The 23,012-nt window shown below is 37.8% G+C and overlaps 1 protein-coding gene across 5 annotated transcripts in view; it reads right to left on the bottom strand.

Annotated features, from left to right (window-relative positions):
• Nucleotides 1-3,150: 3,150 nt before the first annotated feature.
• The window catches only part of CDK13 (cyclin dependent kinase 13), a 47,599-nt gene continuing 27,737 nt past the window's right edge, over nucleotides 3,151-23,012 (bottom strand). For 2 of the 5 annotated variants that reach the window (XM_053989266.1, XM_053989346.1), the window contains exons 7-14: nucleotides 21,543-21,599; nucleotides 18,829-18,930; nucleotides 18,641-18,718; nucleotides 16,450-16,566; nucleotides 15,396-15,527; nucleotides 12,884-13,089; nucleotides 9,378-9,758; nucleotides 3,151-8,275 (exon numbers count right to left, since the gene is read on the bottom strand). In XM_053989266.1, coding sequence (XP_053845241.1) covers nucleotides 7,419-8,275; nucleotides 9,378-9,758; nucleotides 12,884-13,089; nucleotides 15,396-15,527; nucleotides 16,450-16,566; nucleotides 18,641-18,718; nucleotides 18,829-18,930; nucleotides 21,543-21,599 — 1,930 coding nt within the window. In that variant the 3' untranslated portion in view covers nucleotides 3,151-7,418. Of the gene's footprint in view, nucleotides 8,276-9,377; nucleotides 9,939-12,883; nucleotides 13,090-15,395; nucleotides 15,528-16,449; nucleotides 16,567-18,640; nucleotides 18,719-18,828; nucleotides 18,931-21,542; nucleotides 21,600-23,012 lie in introns of all 5 variants that reach the window. The other 3 variants (XM_053989045.1, XM_053989109.1, XM_053989182.1) reach the window with 2 other exon arrangements.

The raw sequence follows: 23,012 nt of genomic DNA on the forward strand, positions 1-23,012 counted from the left end.
CCCCAAAAGGCAGCATTGTCATGGCAAGTACCATTTGCAAATAAAAATTATTACTACTACCTGCACGTCTTGTTTCACTGTCTTGCGTAACCATATAGGCTCGCTTGGAAGTCTCACAGTAGGATCTGTAATCCATAACAAGAAGCAGTATGGGGAGAAAAATGCATATAGCTTCTAAAATCTTCCAGGTTTAGAGTAATACTTTCCTGATGTGGAATTGCCAAACCATCTGCAGGTAAGTTTTGAACTATTATTTACTACTCCTCATATACAGCATTAATAGATTCCTGTTCATTTCCCATGTCATCGGTAGTTCTTAGTCCATTCCCAACCCCTTCCCCCTCCCAAACAATTTTTAGAAAAAATGGGATTAAAAAATGCTCACAATTAATCTTTGTTTTGCAAAGAAAGCAGGAAAGTGCCTGTGCAGTCAGCAGGTCCACTGCCTTCCTTGTCCTGAGGGCAAGGATTCCAGCCCAGGGATGACATGAGTTTTCAAGAGTATTTGTGGGGCAGGAAAGGTTACAGGATTGCATATATGGATAACTTTGGCTGTTGTTTTTGTCTGCTGTGCACATCATCCTTTATTTCCCAGTGTGGGGATGTGTTTTAATTTTAGCTCTAGTGCAGGAAGGCAGGGAATGGCCTGCTCCTCTTCTGTAACTTCCATGCATTTTTTGCTACCGGGTTAGCTGCAAAGCAGAAGTCCCAGTTTCTCAATCCTACATTGATTTGCAGACAGTTTCTAACATCCAAACACTCTCTGAAGAGCAATTCCAGTAAAGAAAAACAGAACATTAAAAAAAAAAACAAAACAAAATACCACCAAACCAGGTCTTGCTTTGAAACCATTCCCGTAGATCCTTTTTGCAGTTGGTAAAGGTGAAGGAGAATGAAAACAAAAAAGTAATGATCTCTTTCCTTGTTCAGGGAAAATCACCTCCTAAAGTCAGGCTTCTGTTCAGTTCATGCAGCCCATTCATTTCTCAGAGTGACCTGAAGACAGAGCAAGGAGAGAAAGTGACGCCAGCAGCTCTTAGGGCATTGATATTCAGAGAGGCTCCCAAAGGCAGGGCAAGCAGACATCAGTGCTTCCTGACCACGGCCACCTGGGCAAAACCATGATCCTTGAAAGGCTGTAGAGAGTGTGCTGTTCCCCATGATGGAACCTCCTAACACACTTTACACATTTGTAAAACAGGTCTGAAAAGAGCTTGCAGGAGGAAAGGAAAAAGGTGCCTGTGTTAAATATTGCTGCACATTAAACACTTGCTTCCAGCTATGTCCTCCAGCAACTAATACGACAGCCTAGCACGCAGGAGTGAGTACAGCAGAGAGACATCTGCACAAGTCAAATAGTAGCCACTTATTCCCCCAAGTTAACTTGGGGGAATAAGCCGTGCTCTGTGAAGTGATCCAAGTATTGCCTATTGGTGAGGGCTGCTCTAAATGAAGAAAAAGAAAACATTACCATAAGGCTCAAATTTCCTCTGACTGTGCCTTCTCTCCATAGGCAATAAAAAAAGCCCAAAATAAGCAGCCATAACAAGTAAACAACTTTAAAAGCAAAACTCTCAAGCTCCATCAAAGTGAATGCAGTTGACTGGGGAAAGCAACAGTTACCCTTATTTGTCAAATGAAGTTCTCTGCCCATGTTTACTGCAACTGCAAAGTGCTCCGACTTTCATTTTCTTCCACATGGTGGGAGAGTTTGGTAGCTCTAATCCTGTTCATCCAGATGGCCTGTCAGGTTTTATAGGCATTGCTTAAAAATAGAAGCAACCTAATCCTGGTTCAGGTAATTTAAAAGAAATTTCTGCAAAACTGCATTTTTCTTTAAAGCTAGCAGGCAATAATGCATGGCTTTGACAAGAGGACTGGTTTCCTCTCTTGCCACCAATTTCAAAGACACATTCCTTACTCCGTGTTGATACAGGCTGTTCTGCAGTTATTTGTGTATCTCCTCTTTCACTTGATGCTATTTTACTTGCAGCTGAGGATATCAACTGACATGCAGATTCCACTGGCATTATTACTGGTACCTTACTGCACAGCTGGCCACCCATATGGCACTAAGAGCTCAATGACAGAGATGCTGCACCATTCTCAAACCATTTCAGGTTCATGCTCCAACATAAACCAGAACCAACTCGGTCACAACTTTGTTATGAGTCGCAATAGCAGCTTTCATGAGAAAAACTGAGCAGACAACTAGAATTGGTTATACACAACTGCCAGATCTGCTACATGCAAGTCAACACCCTGTGAAATACAGCCTGAGCTTGTTGCCAGAACCGAAAGTCAGGCTTTAACTGTAGCTGTCACCAAAATATTGTTTCCAGAGTGAGGTGTTTTGGGCTGCAGCTACACATCTTGTCAGCCTAATGTCAAATGACACTGTCAAACTGTCAATGTCAAACTGCTGCTGGCCCCCATAACTTCCAACTGCATTTTCACTGTCCATCTATTGACTTTATCAATGACAAATTATGAAGCAGCACTCTGCCCAACCTCTAGTTTAAGAGAACTGAAGATAACAGCAAGTGTCACATTTTTGGATGGAGGTATAACATTTATTGAAAGATTCAAAAGGTTTCATTAGATAACTAATACAGTAGGAAAAAAACAAGAAAAGTCTCAGGCATTCAAAGCACAGTTGCTTAAGCCAGGCTCAGTTCACAGTGTCTCACCAGACACTGAAAATACCTGGCTCTTTGGGTTTGATTTCCCATTGCTTCTAACACACACAGCATCTTTTTAAAAAGAGACAGCGGTGGAGAATATTAACTGCACCTCTGCTTGGACACTGCAAAGCAAAAATGTCACGTTGTCCATCACCCACCAAGAGCGGCTGACAGGTGCTGAAGCAGCAGCTTCTCAGCACTGGCAAAGCCCCTGTCCCACACCCACGTCCCAGCACTCAGCTGCTCAAAGGGATGCTCTGCTGTACCTTTGCTCCCCCATCATCCACGCTGCCAGCAAAGGCTCACAGTGCCAGTCCCTGCAGAGCTCCTTTGAAACACAACTGAAGCAGTAAATGGGTTTTATTAATAACTTGCAGAATTTCAATACACTGAAAACATTCTCAGTTTAACCTAATGTTCTTTTGAAACACCATTTGACAACCAGAGAGGGAAAACAAGGAAAGACTTCAATTTTCATGTATTTTATTTACAGGCCTCACAATACATTTTATATACAAATGGCTTAAAATAACAAAGAGTAAGCAAGCTGAAGCATAACAATTTCTTTTAAATTAAGTTGTCTCGAAATAACTCCTGCAATACAGTTTCTTCGCCCCGATAAGCAAGTTAATTTGATTTTATGTCAACCCAAGGTAATTTTATTTTTAAATATAGAATTCGAATAAATTTTCTGGCGATTCCTTAATTTCATGACATATTCTGCAAATACAGAACATCCCAAAACTCTCAAGAAGGGTAATAGCCAAAATTTCCTCATGTAAAAAACAAAATAACAGAACAGACTGGAGAAATGTTGTATGTAAAATACTTGCATGTTTTATTAATGAAAAGAAGAATGCATGTAGTACATCTGACATTTTTCTCTCTTGGAAACAGAATTCATGTTCCAAGATCTAATTTGCCTGCAGACAAGAGGTATCCTGTGTTACTTCAGTACTTCAATTTTTACCACACAGTTATCTATTAAACTTATCCAACTGTAAACTTCACAAAACTGAAACTGCCTTCACCAAAACTGAAAGCAAAAGGAGAAGAGCGCTCAAAACCATAATAACTTACAACATGGTACTTACTGCCTCTGCTTCTAGAAAGCACCTGGCACTACTGTGGAATGCAGAAAATTCAAGAGACCACATTTTATGGAAACACAAGAAAATATAGAAGTTTGCTATTTTAAAATTATTTTCCCAAGAAACTAAAATAGCATTTAAGGATACATGTATTTTTATATCTCTTCCCTAGCACTGCTCATTCTGTTCAGGATAATGCCAACTAGCAATCCATAAAAGTATTTTCCTTTTCCTTTGGCTGAATTTAAGCATAATAATAGTCTTAAGTGTTTTAAGTCATGGTCATAGGCAGTCCAGTTGTACTTGCTTTCTTCCTCTTAGTATGGCTAAAGACAATTTAATATAAATAATGAAGTACTTGCTATTTGATAGTCCATTATTACAGTATTTCACTACGTTTATTTAGAAATACAAACACACAACACTTACTTTTTGATGTGGTATCCAGGTCTCTGTAGCTCACTTTGGAATTGCAGCACAGAAAACATAAACCCAAAGGAATGAGGGAGAAAGTAATAAAAGCCACGGCTCCATAGAAAAATAATGCTGTTTTCAGAATGTCTGCTACTGCATCAAAAATGCAAGAGCCACGTGATGTAAAATGCCAAAGTAGTACAGACTCTGCTGAGTGGAGTTCACGCATAAGAGTAAAATGCTGCCATAAGCACCTCATCATGTGATTTAATTCAAAGGAAATGTTGACAGGTAATACACAGGTCCAGTACAAATGAATGTGGACCTACTGTCCTTAGATCCAGGCAGTTCCCTAGCTGTTAACCTGCCCAGACACAGTTCCAGGCCAGGGGAGAGTGGCTGCAGGCACCAATCCTCCTGCCACACCCTCAAGCGCAGAGCTCTACACCTGCACCAGCCCAGGAGGAAAGGTGTCAGCAAAAGAGCCAAGATTCCCTGGATTGCAGAGAAGGCAATCTTTTTAGAGTTATCAGATATAGAAATACATTAACTTTGTCTCCAAATTATCCCAACACTGTTGTCCCAGGCAAATACAGTGTTCGAAGTCACAGGCTAGTAATCCTTAAATTGGGGAAATGTCATTTTACAGTATTCATCTGGTACAGCATGCCAGAGTTTTGTTCCTCATTCATCTGGAAGTCAATTGCTTTTTGCACCTCCTCTCTCCTCACAGTCAAGATTACTTGTGCTGGGGCTGTTGGGTTTTTTTCATGGCCAAAGACTGAAATCCATTTTGGTGGAACAATATCTGAAAGTATTGCCAGCCCATAAGCAAACTGCACACTCATTTACAGATGCAAAGAGGACTGACTTCTCTACATTGAATGAAGCTAACTAAATGACTTCAAAATTTATGTCCAAAAGGGAAGGTAGGAGACACAACTTCCTTGTATTTTTGTATTGCAAATCAATTAATTTAGTTCTCCGAAATCTACTTTCCATTTGAACTTACCTGTGATTTTAGCCAACTACTGTCTGCAGTTACACTTTAAGTGCAGGTGGGTAACCCCAGACTGCTCATCTTTAGCAAAATTAAGTGCATATAAAGCTTTGAAAGCTTTATTCTAGAAAAAAAAAAAAAAACAAAACCAAAACCAAGCTGTGTGTATATTTGTGGGTATGGGTTTTTTAAATATTAGTAAACAAAGAGCCTTAGCTGACATTGTCCATATCTAAATGACACTAATGGTTTTTGTCTTTAAAATTTTACTAGCAGAAAAATGCTATGGGGATGTCCTTACTCAAGAAAAAATCCAGTCCAGTGCACTGTCATACCCATGAAGCTTTTGCCTTTCTTAAGCACAGGCTATTCAGGTTGTAACTATTTGTTTCTGACCTGGCCACTTTAAAATTGGTCCTGGCCACTTTTATTTTCAGATGGCAGGATTTTCTGTGTCTAGTGAAAGCAACTGCCAGACTTGGGGACAGTGTAAGCAGCAGGACTCTTTCCATTCCTCATCTGCCAGATCCTCAAACACTACACAGAGTTAGCAAAGGGAGCTTCTCCATGCTCTTCAGTGTGGGAATTAGCCATATATGAGTCAGGATTTTCAATTAAAACAAAACACCAACAGCTTTGGCTTCTATTCTGAAAATCCAAAAAGTCAATGACAAGACATTTGTAATAGTGTAAGTAGAAATTTTACTTTTTAAAAGTAGTTTTTAAACACTCAATTACATAAGGTACCGATTTGTCAACTGGATAATCAGTTGGAAAATTGTTTCCAATATGGGCTTCAAGACATCTTTTTACGTACAGGCAAAATATAACCATACCTCCTCTTTGCAGGAGGCTACTTGTTGTCAGAGGAAACAAAAAAAAAAAAAAAGAAACCATGCTGGAAGTTGTAATTAGTATGAGGAGTGGCTCTTGGTAAGAGTTTTAACTATAATAATCCTAGTTGTTCCGAGACACCCAATTCCAATACTAAAATGTTCTGTGGATATCAGATATAAAATCAATTAATTGGCACAATCACAAGTTTACAGCGAATTACAACTAGTGTCAAACATTTTGCCATTGCTTTAAATACTGGTCATTTTTCCTTTGGTTACTTCCTACAATGTAGTACTTGGGGTAAAAAGACAAACACTGTCAGCTTTTAACACAAAGTAAAGAAATTACTGCTGTTGACATTTAAGAGAAAAAAACTATTTCATCACTTGGTAAGGACATATAAAGTATAGTTAATTTGGCAGAGGAACTAGAACACTTAATACAACTCCAACAGGGAGCTGAGGAAAAACTATACTCTTCATTCTTCTCCTCACTTTCAACGTTTCTCATGAAGTTCAGTTTGGAAATTTCAATTTTATCTAGGTAAAATCAGGTCTCTAAGTAACTGGCCCATGTGAAGTAAACACCACAAGATTACGACCTGCTCAAGTTTCTTATCTGAAATCTCTTTTTAATTACCTAGGTTTAGGCATTATGTTCACAGCAACCTATGAAGTACTTCCAAATTTGTGCAGACCTTAAGCTTACATGTTAAGGCACTTACCATTCAAGTAAAACAATATTTATACAAACAAGCGTGGGAGATGGAGAGAACATTTCACCAGAACACCCTTTTTTTTTTCCTTGGAAAAAAAAAAAAAAAAGTTGACCAAATATTTATAAAATTTTGCATCAAGAGAAAGGTTGTGTTTTATTATCTGAAATGAGCACGAAGTACACCTTCCACAATAACACTGAAAGCAGTGCAAAGACTGACAGTGACCTTTGACTAAAAGTAGTTCTGTAAAAAGAAAAATACCAAATAAATCAGTGCCCTGCTTTGATTGTTGTAAAATTTCATTCTTTTTACATAAAAGTTGGTCCAAACTTACAAAAAAAGCACAAATGTGCATAGTTCAGAAGATCTGAAAGAGTGCCATAAAAAGCTGATGTCCCTAAATTTAGCATCCATTTAAAACTGCCAAAATACAAAATAAAAGTCAGAACTAGAGTTTGTGAACATGTACAATCAATTCATCTAGTTTTTAGACAGCATGAGTTGTAAGCATTTTAAAATTTTTTTCTACTGTATGCAAGACCCTTTTCCACATAAAAATAAAGCTGTTGAATTAACATTATTCAAGTCTGTTGAATTGCTGCTTTAAATTGCAGCTAGGGGAGAAAAAGAAGTTTTTCCAGATAAAAATGATGTGCCTGAGGAAAAACAGATACTCAATATGGTAATCCTCTGCCTCGCCCTCTCACTGCAGATGTGCTAATGTGTCCCCTGTATCCTTGGGAATAGCCAGGTCCTTGGGCAGGAGAAGTCCAAGTCTGTCCATGCATGTGGTTGATGCCAGTGGCATTTTCCTGTAAATTACTTCCATAGCTATAGTTGTGCATCTTTGTGGGCAAAGAGTGCGCACTCTCTGGCCCTGTGGAAGCATCAGTGCTGCTCCCTAAAACTGGGATTGGGCCATGGCTGTATTCAAACCTATGGTCTTTATCTCCACTGAACAGCATGGGGCCAGCATTGAGGTAAATGTCTCCATAACCACTTACTGAGCTGGGAAAGGATTCTGGAAAGGCTGAAGGAGGAGGGGCAGCACCAGAGTGAGATGAAGCAGTACTGTAGTTATCCAAAGACTGAATATCTGAGTTTCCAAGGAAACTCCTCCTTTCTAATACTCCTGATGATCCGCTTCCTATTCCATCGCTAGTGCTGTAACAGGCAGATGAGAAGGACGATGATCCAAAGTTATCCTTGTAGTCTGGGCCTGTTACATAGGAGTCTCTAGCCTGATAATCCACACTCGTTTGTACTGGCTCCTCTGTTGTCGCCTGAGCTTGATGCTGAGCCAGCAGCTGCAGAAGAGCTGCTTTCACTCCTGCGTGAGGATCTGTTCCTGAAGAATTACTTATAGGCAAATGCTGATTCTCTGTCCGATAGTCAAGGTCTTCATCAGTGAGCGGTGGAGGCTCCGGTGGCTCAGGAGGACGCTGGTCTGGAGGCAAGATCCGAGGGCGCTCCTGCTCAGGTGTTTGGTTCAGAAGCCTCATCTCAGACTGCCTAACCAAGTCCTCTTGACCTAAGAAGATGAAAAAGAAAAGCTCTGGAATGAAAGTATACAAATAACAGGACCAGAAAGAAAAGGACTCCTTCCTGGAAAAATGTAGAGGTTTGTTAACTTCAATTCTAATGAATTTATTAGTTAAATTTGTCAGCAATTATACTGATTATTTTGGACAAAATTTGGCAACAGCTCATTTGCCTCAGGAGCATAATGCAGGTTACTCCTTAAAGCAAGATTGCCAAGCAGTCAGTTAAAGAAAAACAGTACAAGCTCATTAAAAAAACCCACAGCAAAAGCAAACAACCAGGACAAAATGCAAGCAACACAAACACTAAAAATTCAAAGAAGGATCAAAAAAGATTCACAGATAAGGACAGAAGTCTCACAGGACAAAGGGCCACCCTATAAAAGAACAGCAAAACTCAAGGTTTAAAATAAACACAAACAAAAAAAGTACACCTCTCAAAAAAAAAAAACCCCAAACCCTCCATGAACAGCCCCAAAGCACTTCAGAATATTTCTTTCAACAGCTGCAAACACCACAAAACAATATATGAACCGCCACAATAACCCTAAACTTGCAAGCCAAAAACATGAACAGAGCTCTAAACTGTGAGAAGACTACAGAAGCCACTACTATACCTCAGTGGAAACTTTTAGCCATGTGTGTGTGACAGTTACAGATAACTACTGAATTTGACACTAAGGATCTGCTCTAGTCAGCATTAGAACCCAAAATAAAATACTGTCTCACCAAAATAAGCTTTTACCCAAACACGCAGTCAAAACTGGCAAGTTGCATCTATGCATCTGCTAGAAAAGACTGTCTTCACCACCACACTCACCACTAAGAAAACCCCAACCCCCAGAATAATGATCAATGTTTCATCACTAATACTTTTGCACCTCTTAGGTTGGCTATTGCTTGCTCTGTCTGCACAACACCTGTTAGACTAAGAGACAAATTCTCTGATCCAGACTTAAAATGTGACCAAATCAATTTAATCTCCTATACTCACACAGATACATATGGCAAACATGTTGATTCTCTACTCCCAAACTATTACATCTCCAGTGCTCCAGGTATTTGCTAGTTAGCAATAAAGGTCTTCAGTACCTGCAGACATATATAACGACTTGATCAGATGTGGGTAGCCAGGTGCCGGAGATTCCATGTCGTCCCGGCTGACAGACACAGGAGTGGCAGGCTCTGGAGGCTGCCTGAGTTGTAATGACATTTCATTTCCTGATCCATTTTCCTTCTCCTCCAACACAAAATCTTTTTGTTTTGTTTGCTGAGCCTTTATTAACTGAGACAACAGAACAGCAAATGCACTCTGCACAGCTGCCTGGGCAGCATCAGTCTCCACTTTAGGCTGACCCAGCTGAGCAGGTGGCACAGGGGGCTGCGTGACCATCGGCTGTTTTAGAGGCTCCAGCTCTGGAGGTGGTGGCGGAGGCGGCGGCGGCTGCTGCTGCTGTTCTGACTGTTTTTCACCTGCTGACAAAATTCCAGCAGGAAGATTTATTTTATTTAGTTGCTGTTGAGTCTCTGGGTTTACCTTAATATTCAATACTTGGGCAAACTGTGCCAAACTAACACTTGTTTTAGACTGTAGCAGGTTTAGCAGGATTGCCACTTCATTCTGGTTTAACTGCTGTCCAGTGCTTGTTTTTGCTAAAGACAAAAAAGGTGTTTTTAAGTATTATTTAGAATTGGCATATTTCAGAAACTCAAAAGAAGACAACTGTAGCATGGCTGACACAACTGGCAAAGCATGGGTTTGGACAACACAGAAATGGAACACTTTTACATATTAACTATCTTTGGGGAGTTTCTATAGGAAACAGAACAGTAAGATCTAACATAACCAAAGCAACTTCCATGAGGTGCACACACGCACTTAGACAGATGGAAAAACACCAAGCTAGAGCTCAATTTTCCACAATATAACTAAGTTGGGGCTTAAGGCCACCTGCTTTAGGCAGCTGTAAGACTTCCAATCCCCACAGAATTTCCTATCTTTGACATATCACAACCCTTTGTTAAAAAGTAGCGATCTTCAAAATCCATTTCCAGTCATATTCCAGCCAATTCTAATTCAGCATCTGGGTTTTAACACCTGCCCAAGACGCCTGGCTCTAGATGGCCTAGGAGCTCACAGTATAAATGCAAAAGGCAATGCTGACTTTGAGGGAGAAGAAGTCAATTACTCAGTAGCAGGAAATATGTGATAATATACAGTTAATTCAATTAAATGGAGTTTACCACAAATAAGAGCAGATTATGATGATGCAGGGAATATGAATAAGGAAGTTTGGGTGTTTGAAGCTGAAAAACTACTTTGATATTCACTCTGGTGATTTATTTTGAAAGAAGTGAAGCAATATGGATTGTAACATGCCCTATGAGCAAATGATTCAGAGAAGAAAGCAGTTAAAAAATTAGAAAATGAGTGTGTGAGCAGGCTGGCTGAGCTCTAAATTTTTCTTAACCCAGGTCAGCAAAACACATTCATTCCTCTTCTATCCTTGCCTTGTGCTATCTTAGCAATATATCAATTGATAGCAGATTAGAAGCCACGCATAACAAACAAAAATATAAAGCATTTGCCTTGCAAGATTTAAGAACAGCACGGCTGGAAAGTGCTGCAAAACCCACAACCCACAACTCTACTTGTGGATGTGCACCACGATACAAGCACTTGGAACTGACTTAAGTAGAATCCAGGGACTTCAAAATTGCTTTGTATCTATATGAATATAATCCATCTTCTATTCACCGATACAAAAAAATAAATCAAAATTTCTTATGCCTTATGCTGACTCTCACTCAGATGTTGTGATTAACAGAAGATTTTGTCACATCTGAGGATGGTACACTCAATATTAAAAATTTCTCTCAAACTCTCAGTGAAAACTCATCAGAAAAATGCCAAACAGGGAAACTAATCTACCTATTCCATACTCTTTAGTTAGCTTTAAGTTCATTCTAACAGGAAACCGTATTCTGGAAAATCTGTCATAACAAAATTATTGAGCTCTGAACAGTTCCCATTAAATTGCAAAATGCAATAACCAGGGGTCCCACTCATGAATCAGAACACTAGCAATTGATGCAATGTCTTTTTAACCTCTCCTTTTGGGGTGCTTAGAAACAAATGCAGAGTTTTGGCCAAAGCATGTATTTGGTCATGGAGCTATATAATGTGTCTTATTAATAATATTATCTAAGGTGCATTATGGCTTCCAGAAGTTTTTGTTCAATACAGGAAATGCCTCTATGTGCCACTGAAAATTAAATTGTCTTCTTTTCTATGTAGACATATTTTTCTGTGCACATATGGGTAAACAGCAATATAGGTCTGAATGATTCCTTGTCTATTTGCTTCAGGTTTTTTGCAAAGTCAGTATTAATGACTAATAGTAGTCTCTCATCAGGCTGTTATGTTATAAAAGCACAAAGAAGATAACTATCCTTTGGACTCTTTAAACTTCTAATATAGTTTCACTGATGGGAGAAAAAGTTACAGAAAATCATTCTTGAAAATGCTGTCAAAACTTTAGCCTAAACATATGGATTAGCAGAATCTTGCAGCTGGTTTACAGTGAGAAACCAGATGAATGGTGCAAGAGGCAATAAATTGCAATAAAATACTATCAAAATAACTACTTTCAATGTATCTTTGCACAGAATATTTGGAGCTCTGCTCTACTGTTAAATTAAGGTTTGATTCAAGATGGTTAGTATATAGAACTGTCAGATGCTATGAATGCATAAACTGTGTTTTTTGGCTGAATTCCTCTATCAGTGCCATAGGATTTATGCTTACTTTGCACCATCAAAAATGGTCTAACATTTAACTTACAGGTATCCATTTGGTGTTGTTACTATTTGTATTTCTACATATTTTATAAGGACTATCACTTAACTGCTGAGTATTTCAAATGCCCTCCATACTGGAACCATTACTTTGTTATATTTGTAAAATTAGCCTCAAGCAAGATACTTTGTTAAAGTTTCAGAATTACTGGCAGTGCAATTCACAGTAGTAGATACTTCATGTTATACCAGCTTCTGGGGTGGGGTGGGGGGGGGGTGGGGGAGGTTGGTTGGGGTTTTTTTGTTTGTTTTTCTGTTTTGTTTTGTTTTTTTGGGTTTTTTTTACAACTTGATTTAGCCCAAACAACCTGAAAAACTGAAGACTAACATAACGTGCAGATGCAATCCGTTCCATTTAAAATTACAATTGTTCTAAACTCTGCCTTCTGATCAGTTTATCAATACCAATAAAGCTCATCCTATCTATGGAGATTGTGAGAAACTTTGAACAGCCACTGACTTGTGGAACTGCCAAAGAATCATAGATGAGAAAGAGCTAAAATCCCCTCAAAATACAGAGCAAGCAAGTTAGTTGCTCTGACCAGGCTGAAAAGTTAAGTAAAATTGGAAAGGAACACTTACGTTTCCAAAGGCAAACCTTTTGAAAGAAAAATTAAACTTACAATACTGTTCCTCCCTCAAGAATCCAGGAGATGCCAATACTCTGCAAATAACATCTAAAATTTCTAGAGGCGCAATCCAAGAAGTAGGTAATTATAAGAACTGAAAATATTACTGACCAAGTGCTACACTAGAGCTGCCCTGAGTTTTGAGTTGGGAAGAAGTTTGCATGCCTTGTGGGGTGTTGGTTCTGCTCTCATCCATGCCTAGAGACAGATCCTTCCTAGGGACTTTAGCTGCTGTAGACTCATCAGTCATGCCCATCTGCTTCTGTCTTCTGCGTTTCTTACTCCACAGCTCATGGCAATCCTGCCACAAAGGAAGGCTGTAAAGAATGATTTGAGATAATTAGTTTTATTCCTATTTTTAATTTATTTTTAAAATCATACTGGTAAAAATACTTAAATTATACATAATGTAACTTCTGAAAGGTGAACCTACTGGAACCCAGAAATACATCAGGAAACATTCAAAAGCCAGCAAAATCTCTGCTTTTTCTGGCTGAAAACTCTACCGAGTGCCTCTTTCAGAAGCACATGTTCTTCTGGCAGAAAAGGAGAGAAAAAGTATCTTAAAATTAGAATTATTTTCCTAATTATTTGTGTAACTCAAAACTTCGAAATCAACACTGACAGTTGCTATGAAGTATACAACTTGCATGCTACCTAATAACTAAGTTATCAATATGAAAGTATTTTTTTCAGGGTCCTTCTGTCTGCTTATAAAAGTACTGCTGAGTCATTAGGTCACATATTTGTCCACAGTAACAGACATGGCTATCTAGTATTTATAGTGTACAGCTCAGGCAACCAAGAAAGTAGGGGGGGAAGAAGGAAAAAGTTACAGAAATAAGTTGCATGAATAAGTATCACTTGACACTACCAAAGCTGGGATACCGGAAGAACAAGGGGATATCCTATTTAAGACATATGAATGTAGAGGCAAAATTCTCCTAAGAAACGTATCTGCCACCAATTCTGTCCTTCCATTACAACTCCTTGCAGGCATCTCAATTCTGATTTCCTGAGGAACACAAAGACCCACAGAAATACTGAGATGGGCAGTAAAAATAATGGTTTAGGTTTTCCTATTACATATTAACTGTCTTAGCAGTTCTGTCACCCAGAAACATAGAAAAATTAGCTGACAAATGACAAGAGACACCGGAAAGGCAATTATGTCAACCATTTCCTTTATTCTCTCCCTCCACCTGCCAAGTATTTTCTGAAAAACAACGGGAAGCAAGAACTCATTGTGAGAAGTATCCTATGGTCCTTCCAATCAGCATGTCACTTTCTTTGGATGAACAGCTGCTCCTTCCCAAAACAGAACTTCAGTCTCTCAAGAGAACAGTCGACACTTTCCTGTGGTGTGCCTGAAGTAAGTGTGGTTCCTCCTAATTTTTAAAAGGACACTAGTGACCAATTTGTTTTGGATTTCCATATATCAGCTTCTAGAATGCATGCATTATCACATCCCTGAAGATTATCTTCACATTCACTTACTTTAAAATGCATATAAGCAACATGCTGTACAAGTGGTTTTGAAACTTCAGCAAACAGCTTGAGACTGCTCATTTCTGATTTTCACAGAGTGATATAGTTATATTCAGGCAATGAAACATCTTTGGCTCATGTTTCAGAACATTAGTAATGTTTGCCCAGAGAGGTTGTGGAGTCTCCCTCACTAGAGATACTTAAAAACAATTTCGACACAATCCTGTGCCATGTGCTCTGGGATGACCCTGCTTGAGGACAGAAGCTGGACCAGATGACCCACTGTGATCCCTGCCCACCTCACCCATTCTATGATTTTGTATAACAACCTTGTATATAACAGGTAAGTCTAGAAAGAATTTTAATAAAATCCTTAGATCAAAAAACCCTTAGATAAAAAGAAGTCAGTACAGGCTGCCTTGAAGGTTCAGTTTACTCAAACAATATCACAGATTCTATGTTCTGACAGCTATACTAAGGAAAGAATGAGACCTGCAGATTCTCTAGTACTTTTTCATTGTTTTCCTTAGGACATGCTCCAATATGATTTGTACTGATTAAAATGACTGCAAAGTCACTGCAAAAATCCTACAGGACAGTGCAATACACTTCTTCTAGAGAAACTGATAGGAACAACCCTGCTCAATTTCACTTTTCTTGCCTGTAAAACCAAGGCTCTCATCTGCCTCATGAAACAATTTATTGTATTTCACTTTAACTGTCAGGTACCTGCGCAGAACTCTATACCCACTGTCATTCTATCATCAAAGACAGCAATTCAGATTCATGGAGGATCTCAAAATCCCTGGAAAAAGTAGACTCTGATAAACTGAGATAACAAGAAAATTATGCTTTTTAAATATTAGAAACATTCATAGAAGAATATTTTCTTTAAAGGTAGTAACTCAATAACTAGTTCTAGGAATGACAAATCAACTCTGTTATCTATCTATCTGTGACTATTGTATGAGTCACTTAGCTACACAAGCATTTTACTACAGAATCACCTTTCAATAACTGTATACGTCAACATTTCTGCCACCATCTCCTTTACTGAACCATAATGAAGTTATTGAAATTGGTGCATGTTCACACTTCCTAAAGGTCAGTAGCATTACCAGCCAAAATTACTTACTCTGGAGGAGGCATTTTAGATGGCTCCACATCTCGCAGAAACTCACACTGAAGAGCTTGTTCAGCTGTGCAGCGCTTGCTGGGATCCAGGGCAAGCATATAGTCAAATAAATCTAATGCAGCTGGTGGGATGCTACAAAAGTGCAAAACAGAGGAAAGCGTCACATCTTTATTTTGTATCACACATATCTGTGAAAATTTTTAATGAACATATCCCTTCCAAGTTGATCAGGAAGTCCTCAGGCAACTTATATACTAACAAAACACACCCACAACCTGAGCTTGATAGTAAGAGGCAGAAATAAACTTAGCCTTTTAGTACCTGTGCTATTATATAACCCAAGCTTTCTTTGCCTTGCATTGTTTCATTGCTTGAAACCTTGTACTTACAAAAAATACTTGTACGCCCACATTTTAAAGCCAAGACTATATTTTTACATTTTGAAATTTACCACTAGACTTTTGCTTGATTCATAGACAATAATTCCATTGCTTCAAAGATATTAGTCTCATTAGTATGACCAGGATGACGCATTTCTCTTGAAATCCACTGCACCTGAAGGAGGGGAACAACCCCTTTAAAATAAGCTAACAGCTGTTTTCCATACCTTTCACTTGTGATATATACACAAAACTAGTCCAATGGTAATACTTTAGAACACATGGTTCAAGTAACTCCTCTGTGTTGAATGAGTTTATGACACAAAGACTAATGTTAGCCAGACTACATACTTAGCTGTAGCCAGTTTTACCAATAAAAAACAATTAAGTACTCTGAGCTGTTTTTTGGACAGGGCAACAAGCAGGTGTACCAAACAAATATTTCCTTAGATGAAAGCAGACATGGTGGCTGAAATTTTAGGGCCTTCTTTCCTCTTCTTGACACTCCTATTAAATAAGGGTTAATACAAGCTCTGTGGGAATCATGGGAAGGACAAGAACCTAAAGGCATTTTTCTTTACACTTGATCTATGCTCGTTCTCCAGAAAATACAGAAGTTCATAAAGTCTCTGGGAAAACTATTACAATTGACTAAACTAGTTCTTCATCCTTACAAAGCAAACTCTTCTCTCAGTTTTCGACGATACTGCTTCTTTGGTTTCATTGTGTTGAAATAAGCTAATTTTATAACATCAGGCCACACTGCTGGACAAGGACTTCCGCAAATTCGGCTGTACCAAAAAGAAAGGAAAAAAGGGTATGAGATCCAAAACCACAAGTGAGCACAGCTGTCATTTTTATTCTTGCAAGTACAGTGAAAACAAAATAATTTTCAATTTTCATGTTCAGGTTATTTTTAGCTAAAATTTCTCCACTGTCAAATGCCCAACACCATTAAATAATGGTGAATTGTCTACAAAGGGTGATCACCCCACACTGACTAAACTTACTGTTTCTGCCTCAGTCCAGCCCAAACATCCTCTACACAAATGTTTTTAAAAATGTAGCAAATTACATCTGAAGAGTTCTCCAGGTATCTGACTAGAAAACTGGATGGCCCACATTTAGACTAACTTTTGTGTCCTTAGCTCCCAATGCCACTGAAGAAAGATCTACCAAATAGCTGAAAAAGCAGTTTTCACTGAGAATTTATTTAATGCTAAAGACATAAAGGAAAAAAACCAAACAATTCAGTAAGTCCTAAAGGCAGCAACCACTAGAAACCCTCTGTATTTTTTACTTCAGTTATGAGTTTTATGCCTCAAGCCTCATCTACCTCCAGAAATGGAGCTGCCAATACTATTATGCCCCACATTCCATCTCCATCCTTTTTTTCCAATGGCTAAGTACAAGTTGATCAACACCACACTTCTGAGCAGAAGAACTACTAAGGTATTTCCATATATGCAAGGTTTCAAATTCTCATGCAGACAGTCATAAAAGGACATTTTGCAAATACATTTCCCTAGATCAGCCCTCCTTTTCTTAAGATTTAAATGGTTAGTGTAAGAGACCCCAGGTGCTATGCAAACCAATCTGACTTTACACTGGCTGGGGTATGTAATTTTCAGGAGGGAGAATTAAAATGATGAATCTCTTACTATCAAATGTACTTCAGCTCTGTCTTTGATAAATTTTGAAAAGATAAATGTAGAATTGTTGACTGCAACATGATCATAGCAGAGATGTTCATAAAACTGATATATTATGTTCAAACAGCAAAAAATGCATCACATTAGTGAAGACGGAAATGAGCTACAAACAGAAGCTTCCAGCAGAAGGACATGACAAAGTTTTAGTTTTGTACCAGAGGTTAAACACAAAGAAAAACTTCGAATTACTCATTCTCATGTGCTTCAATGCCATCTAGTGCTCAAAACCATTATTTCCCAAACTCATGAGTTTAATTCTTCTTATACCAAAAACAACCACTGATCTGCTTTGCGTCACCTAAAACCTTCATTTTTTTCAGGCCAGCTAATACCACATTACACAGAAGCATGCTACTGTTCAGTCTGATTTGAAAAACATCTCAGTAAATAACTTTGTAATATTTTTTACTAAGTTAATTTGACCATTTATTGTTCACTTTCTTTAAGTTCTGTAGGACTCACTCCCTTTTCCCCTCTTTTCTAGGATGAGCATCTCTCCTCATTTACAAAGTCAATTATGATATCGGAGCCAAAAGCAGATTTTGCTTGCTGAATAAAGGGAACGAAAAAGATGCTCTGATTCCACTGAATTAAATACTTATCATTCTATGATTTATTGAGAACAAGGAAAGAAACAGAATTTTTAACTCCACCAAATGTCTGGTAGTTTGTAAAGGAACAGAAATATTCCCACAAAAATAATAAAGCTAAGATGTGTACATGGTAGGCTTGAAACAAGAACTCATGGCCAGCAGCATGCCAAATACCTGTTCCTCCCAAATCCCACTTGTCCTTATTATTGTCCATGTTCTCGTTCTGATTTGCTGCAAGGAAGTTGCAACATCATCTTAAAAATTACAGGCATTTTGATTACTCTCTCTTTATAATTTCAGCAATAGGCAACTCCAGTTACTCTACAAAAACCCATCTTACTTGTCAAGGGTACATTGCTAGGAACACAGAACACTCAAAAAACCCTTCATGTCTGTGCCAAAGTCACTTGCGTTAAATGCCCCTCAAAACTTCTAACATCTCACTCGAGGCAGTAACTGAGCACTTGCAAGTATTTGCAGTGGATTATCTCAGATTTTAACACTAAGAAAAGAAACCTGTCAGTTTATGAGGCACCTACGTGGCAGTGCTTGCTAGTTACCTTATGAGTTCCAGTTGAGCAAGTTCTTGATTTGCTTGAAATATTGGCTTTTTTGTAAAAAGTTCACCCAGGATACAGCTGTAAAACAGTTTTGCAAAATTCGATCATTATGGCTTTCAGTACAGAATGATAGAAACTTCATTTTTGGCTTGATTTTATCCTTGCTAGGCTTCTATCCAAACTCTTACCCACAGCTCCAGACATCAATAGCTGGTGTGTATCTTTCTTCCCCAAGGAGAAGTTCAGGAGGCCGATACCATAACGTAATAACTTTGTTGGTATATGGTCGGCTGTTGGAAGGAGGAAAAAGAGAGTACTATCATTTTAGTATGATCACACTTCTGAAAAAATACCTTAAGGACTTTACTTCTGTGATGCTGTTTAAGAACAGTACAATCTTCCACACTCTTTTTAGTCCTGCAAAGCTGTAACTGCACAAAAGCAAACACAATTGCCAGATGAAGACTACAAACAGTCAGATTGAAGATCTAAATAATAATCACACAGCCACCTTATGCTACGTGAATAGTGTATCTCCATTATTATTCAGAAAGCAATACTGCATATTTATTACATTGCTAGTAATTTCAGGAGCAGGACTCAGATAAAACCAGTAACTTCCATGCACTTATTGCTTATCACCGCTTCTTCTGGAACTTCATCATTCACCAATTTTGATTCCAAAGCCTGGAATGCTTCTAGTATCTTCCTATATTTTACAACATCTTTAATTCTCCACAGCTCTAACCAGAAATTTTGGTCACTGTGAATAAACCTTTCCATCCTCCCACTAAAGCAAAGATTTCTACTAACGCAGACACACATTTTTTTGTGCACAGGCTGAACTACAGCATCAACAGTTCAAAATGGAAAGCAGAGAATAGATGTTCGATTTTGGTTTTGTTTCAACCATGGTGCTTTAAAAGTTATTCCAGAATTCTTTCAGTTTTTTCCAGTTTTTCACTAGGTGAAACTTTTTTTTTCAGTTACTAACACAAGGTAACTCCAAACAGAAAGAATAATATTAAGTATGAACAACCCTAGAATGAAGCCTAACAAGCTCTTATAGCATTCTCAGTAGTACAGGTATCACTTCTGTAAAATCATCTGAGTCTTTCTTTCATTAAGGCACATAACTCCAATTCCTTTTTAAAAGGTAGCACGTTTTTGGAAACAATTCCATCATTTATCATTTTTATCTCTGAAGCAAGCATTCCCTATGAAATGTTTACATGGTATGGACTATCTCTACAGATACATTGCTCATATATATTAGTATATGGTGGTTTTTATTTGAACACTTGTCATGCAATCTGTCATACCTCCTACTCCAAACACATTAAATCTACCAGAATAACATTTAAAGGAGCACAACTACAACAACCACTGGGAATTTACTTATATTTTTATTTCCTCCACATTATGCCCCTACTAAGTTCTGTACCTTTCAAACAGTATTAAATTCTAAACAACACTAAACCAAATGCAAAATACATGAATTAAAAACAGCAGCTATTATACACTTGTTGATATACATTAATTATATCTGTTACTGCAGGTCAGAGGAAAATGAATGACAAAAGAATTGCCAAAAGTCTATTGAGATTCTAATTATTCTCCCATGTTCAACTGGCAATTCTGTTAGCTAGCTTAATTAAATCTTAATCTTGGTTTAATTTATGCAAAATGACATAACAACGTTGCTGTTTCATGTACAGTAAAATTGGTTATTGGCATTATAAGGACACTGAACCTTTAATCCTTAATGAACAGTGAGTTTTACAAAGAAAATTTAAATTAATTTAAAAACAGACATTAAAAAAACCCAAGCAAAACATGGTAAACCAGAGGAAAAAGCCCCATTAGGCCAGTTTGGTGCAAGTTAAAACAAGAAGGTAGGATAACATCCTTTTATTATTAAGTACATCCAAACCAAAACATAATTAGCTAGCAGACACTTAAGAATATTTCACTTTGCTATTACGCTAAACAGTTTTCCTAACTGTACTTAAGCATATTTTCCTGAAATAAGAGTTCTGAGACAATAGCTCAGTGAAACTAATGCTGCTAACACATTTATCAACAACCTAAGAGCTGTGTAGAAAACAATAAACCCATAAAGCTAACATTATGGATATTATTTCTCAAATTAGACATGCAGAAATCAAAGTAATGTCAGGTATCCAACCATCTCTGTATCTAACCACCTCATGGACATATTAGTGGAGTGAACATTCAGCCTGGATTTTGGAAAGTACAAATACTACATTACAAATAAATACTAAAGTTCTTAATCATAAAAAAACTGTGCACCTGTTTCCTGGAGTATGAGCATAATGAAGCCAAGAACAACAGAAGCACAAGTCACAAGAAGTTTCTGAATAACTTTTATTTAAACTTTTATCTCTGTTTCCAGCAGATTCAACAGCACTGACTGCCTAAAGAATACAATGAACCCCTTGAAATGTAAAGTTAAATCTTACACAAAAGTAGGAACTGCATGATACTTTGTGCCAGGAAAAAAAAAAAAAAAAAAAAAAAAAAAAAAAAAAAAAAAAAAATTTGCTTTCCCTAAATAACATCTTTGGTATACCAACAGAAGAAATATACCTCAGGTTTACAGGACCAGAAACTTAGGACTGTAAGTTAATTTCCAATCAATATATGGCCACTCTCTACTATTATTTATCCAGAACATCTGGAAAAGCAATATACTTGCACAAAGAGACTTTTGTGATTTTATGCTATGTAAGACATGTATTTCTTTCACTTTCCTAAGCAATTACTTTTATTACAGTACAGTAACATTTCCTCTAAACAAAACAGTCTTCTGTCCCTCATAATAGCTATGCAAAAAAGATTAAACTTCTGAATGCTTTTTCACAGGGTAATTGTATCTTACCTTTCTTCTGAGTTGTACAACCGAGCAAGCCCAAAATCAGCGAGCTTTATCTGCCCTCTGGTGGAAAAAGCAAATAATTATTTAGTGGTTAATCCTGTTAAGCTTTCTTCCCTCAAAATCAGGTAAAGTTTAAGACTGAAACAGCTGCAACTGATCTTCACCAAACCACATTAATGAAGAGGCAATGCTCTGCTATCTCTGCATCTCTCCAGTAAATAGTATGCTAACTCACTGAATAGCAAAGACAAGTAAGCAAAATTTGGTATGCTTATCAAATGGCATTTACATTATTGGATGTTAGTAAAAATTTAGGTCTATCCCATAAAATATTCTAGTCAGTAACTCTGCAGAAAAAAAACTGAGAGAAGAAACTGCTATTTTTTCAGGCCTTACTGCTAGCATGAGTACATGTACAGCTAACAAATATCAGCAGTCATACTTCCTTCTAGGAAGCCATCAAAGTCCTGTTCTGCACTTGTACATTTTAAATATAGCCCTTACATCAGGGTGACTGACCAGATAAGGGCTTCTATTTTTATCAGCAGCCAACTTGCTGAATGACATAGCCCCTAACCCATTCCTGAGTATTTCCATATATGAGGGGAAGAGTAGAAGATACAGAGCTCTTGCAGTTCCCACAGCTAAAAGGCACTGCTCTATGACCAGAAACTCCCACTACTTGTAAAGTCTGGATGATTCAAACAGAAAGCTATCTGCAAGCTTCTCTAACACATGAAATGAGTGTTGGACTGTTATATGTGGTTTTTCTTTTCTGCAAACTTTCTATCAACTTTAATAACTCCCATCACTTTCAAATATTATATATTTTATCAAATTACAGCAAGATTTGCTGCTAGCATGATGATTTTGTGGTAACAGCATGTACATGATCATTTTGTGGTGACACAATATACAGGTTATTGTTTCCATCCACTTTTCTCCTCAGACCTTTATTCTGATTTCTTGGAAAACACACATAAACAAAGAAATGCTCCCCTCAAATTTACATGCTTATTTCTGAGAATGTATTTGTAGAAGATTATTTGTATTTGCTCAAAAATTCATTGAAGTTGCCTATGTAAAAGATACATAATCCACATGTTTGGCTTCAGGCTGCAACTAGTAATAGGATTTTTTAAACACTGGCTTAAAAAAATCATTCAGCTCTACTATCATGTTTTTCTGCTGCTGGTGGAAAAACCTAAGGATGCTCAGACACTGTTCTAGGGGGCAAAAACCCAACTCTGCAACCTGTATTGGAGAGTGCAGTAAAATAACAAGCTCCTCCTCTACCATAAGGCACTCTTCTCCACTTTCAGGTTACACCCAGCTTCTGAGTTCCCAAAGGTGCACACAGAAACACTAACCCTGGAGATCAGCAGGTAAGATTAGGTGAGTGGGCACAATGAGTAATGGGGAGGAACGTGTACATCTGTTTAAGAATCTGTATCATAATCTGGCAAGGCTGCA

This window comes from Vidua macroura, chromosome 1, assembly GCF_024509145.1.
Source record: "Vidua macroura isolate BioBank_ID:100142 chromosome 1, ASM2450914v1, whole genome shotgun sequence".
Classification (NCBI taxonomy): domain Eukaryota; kingdom Metazoa; phylum Chordata; class Aves; order Passeriformes; family Viduidae; genus Vidua; species Vidua macroura.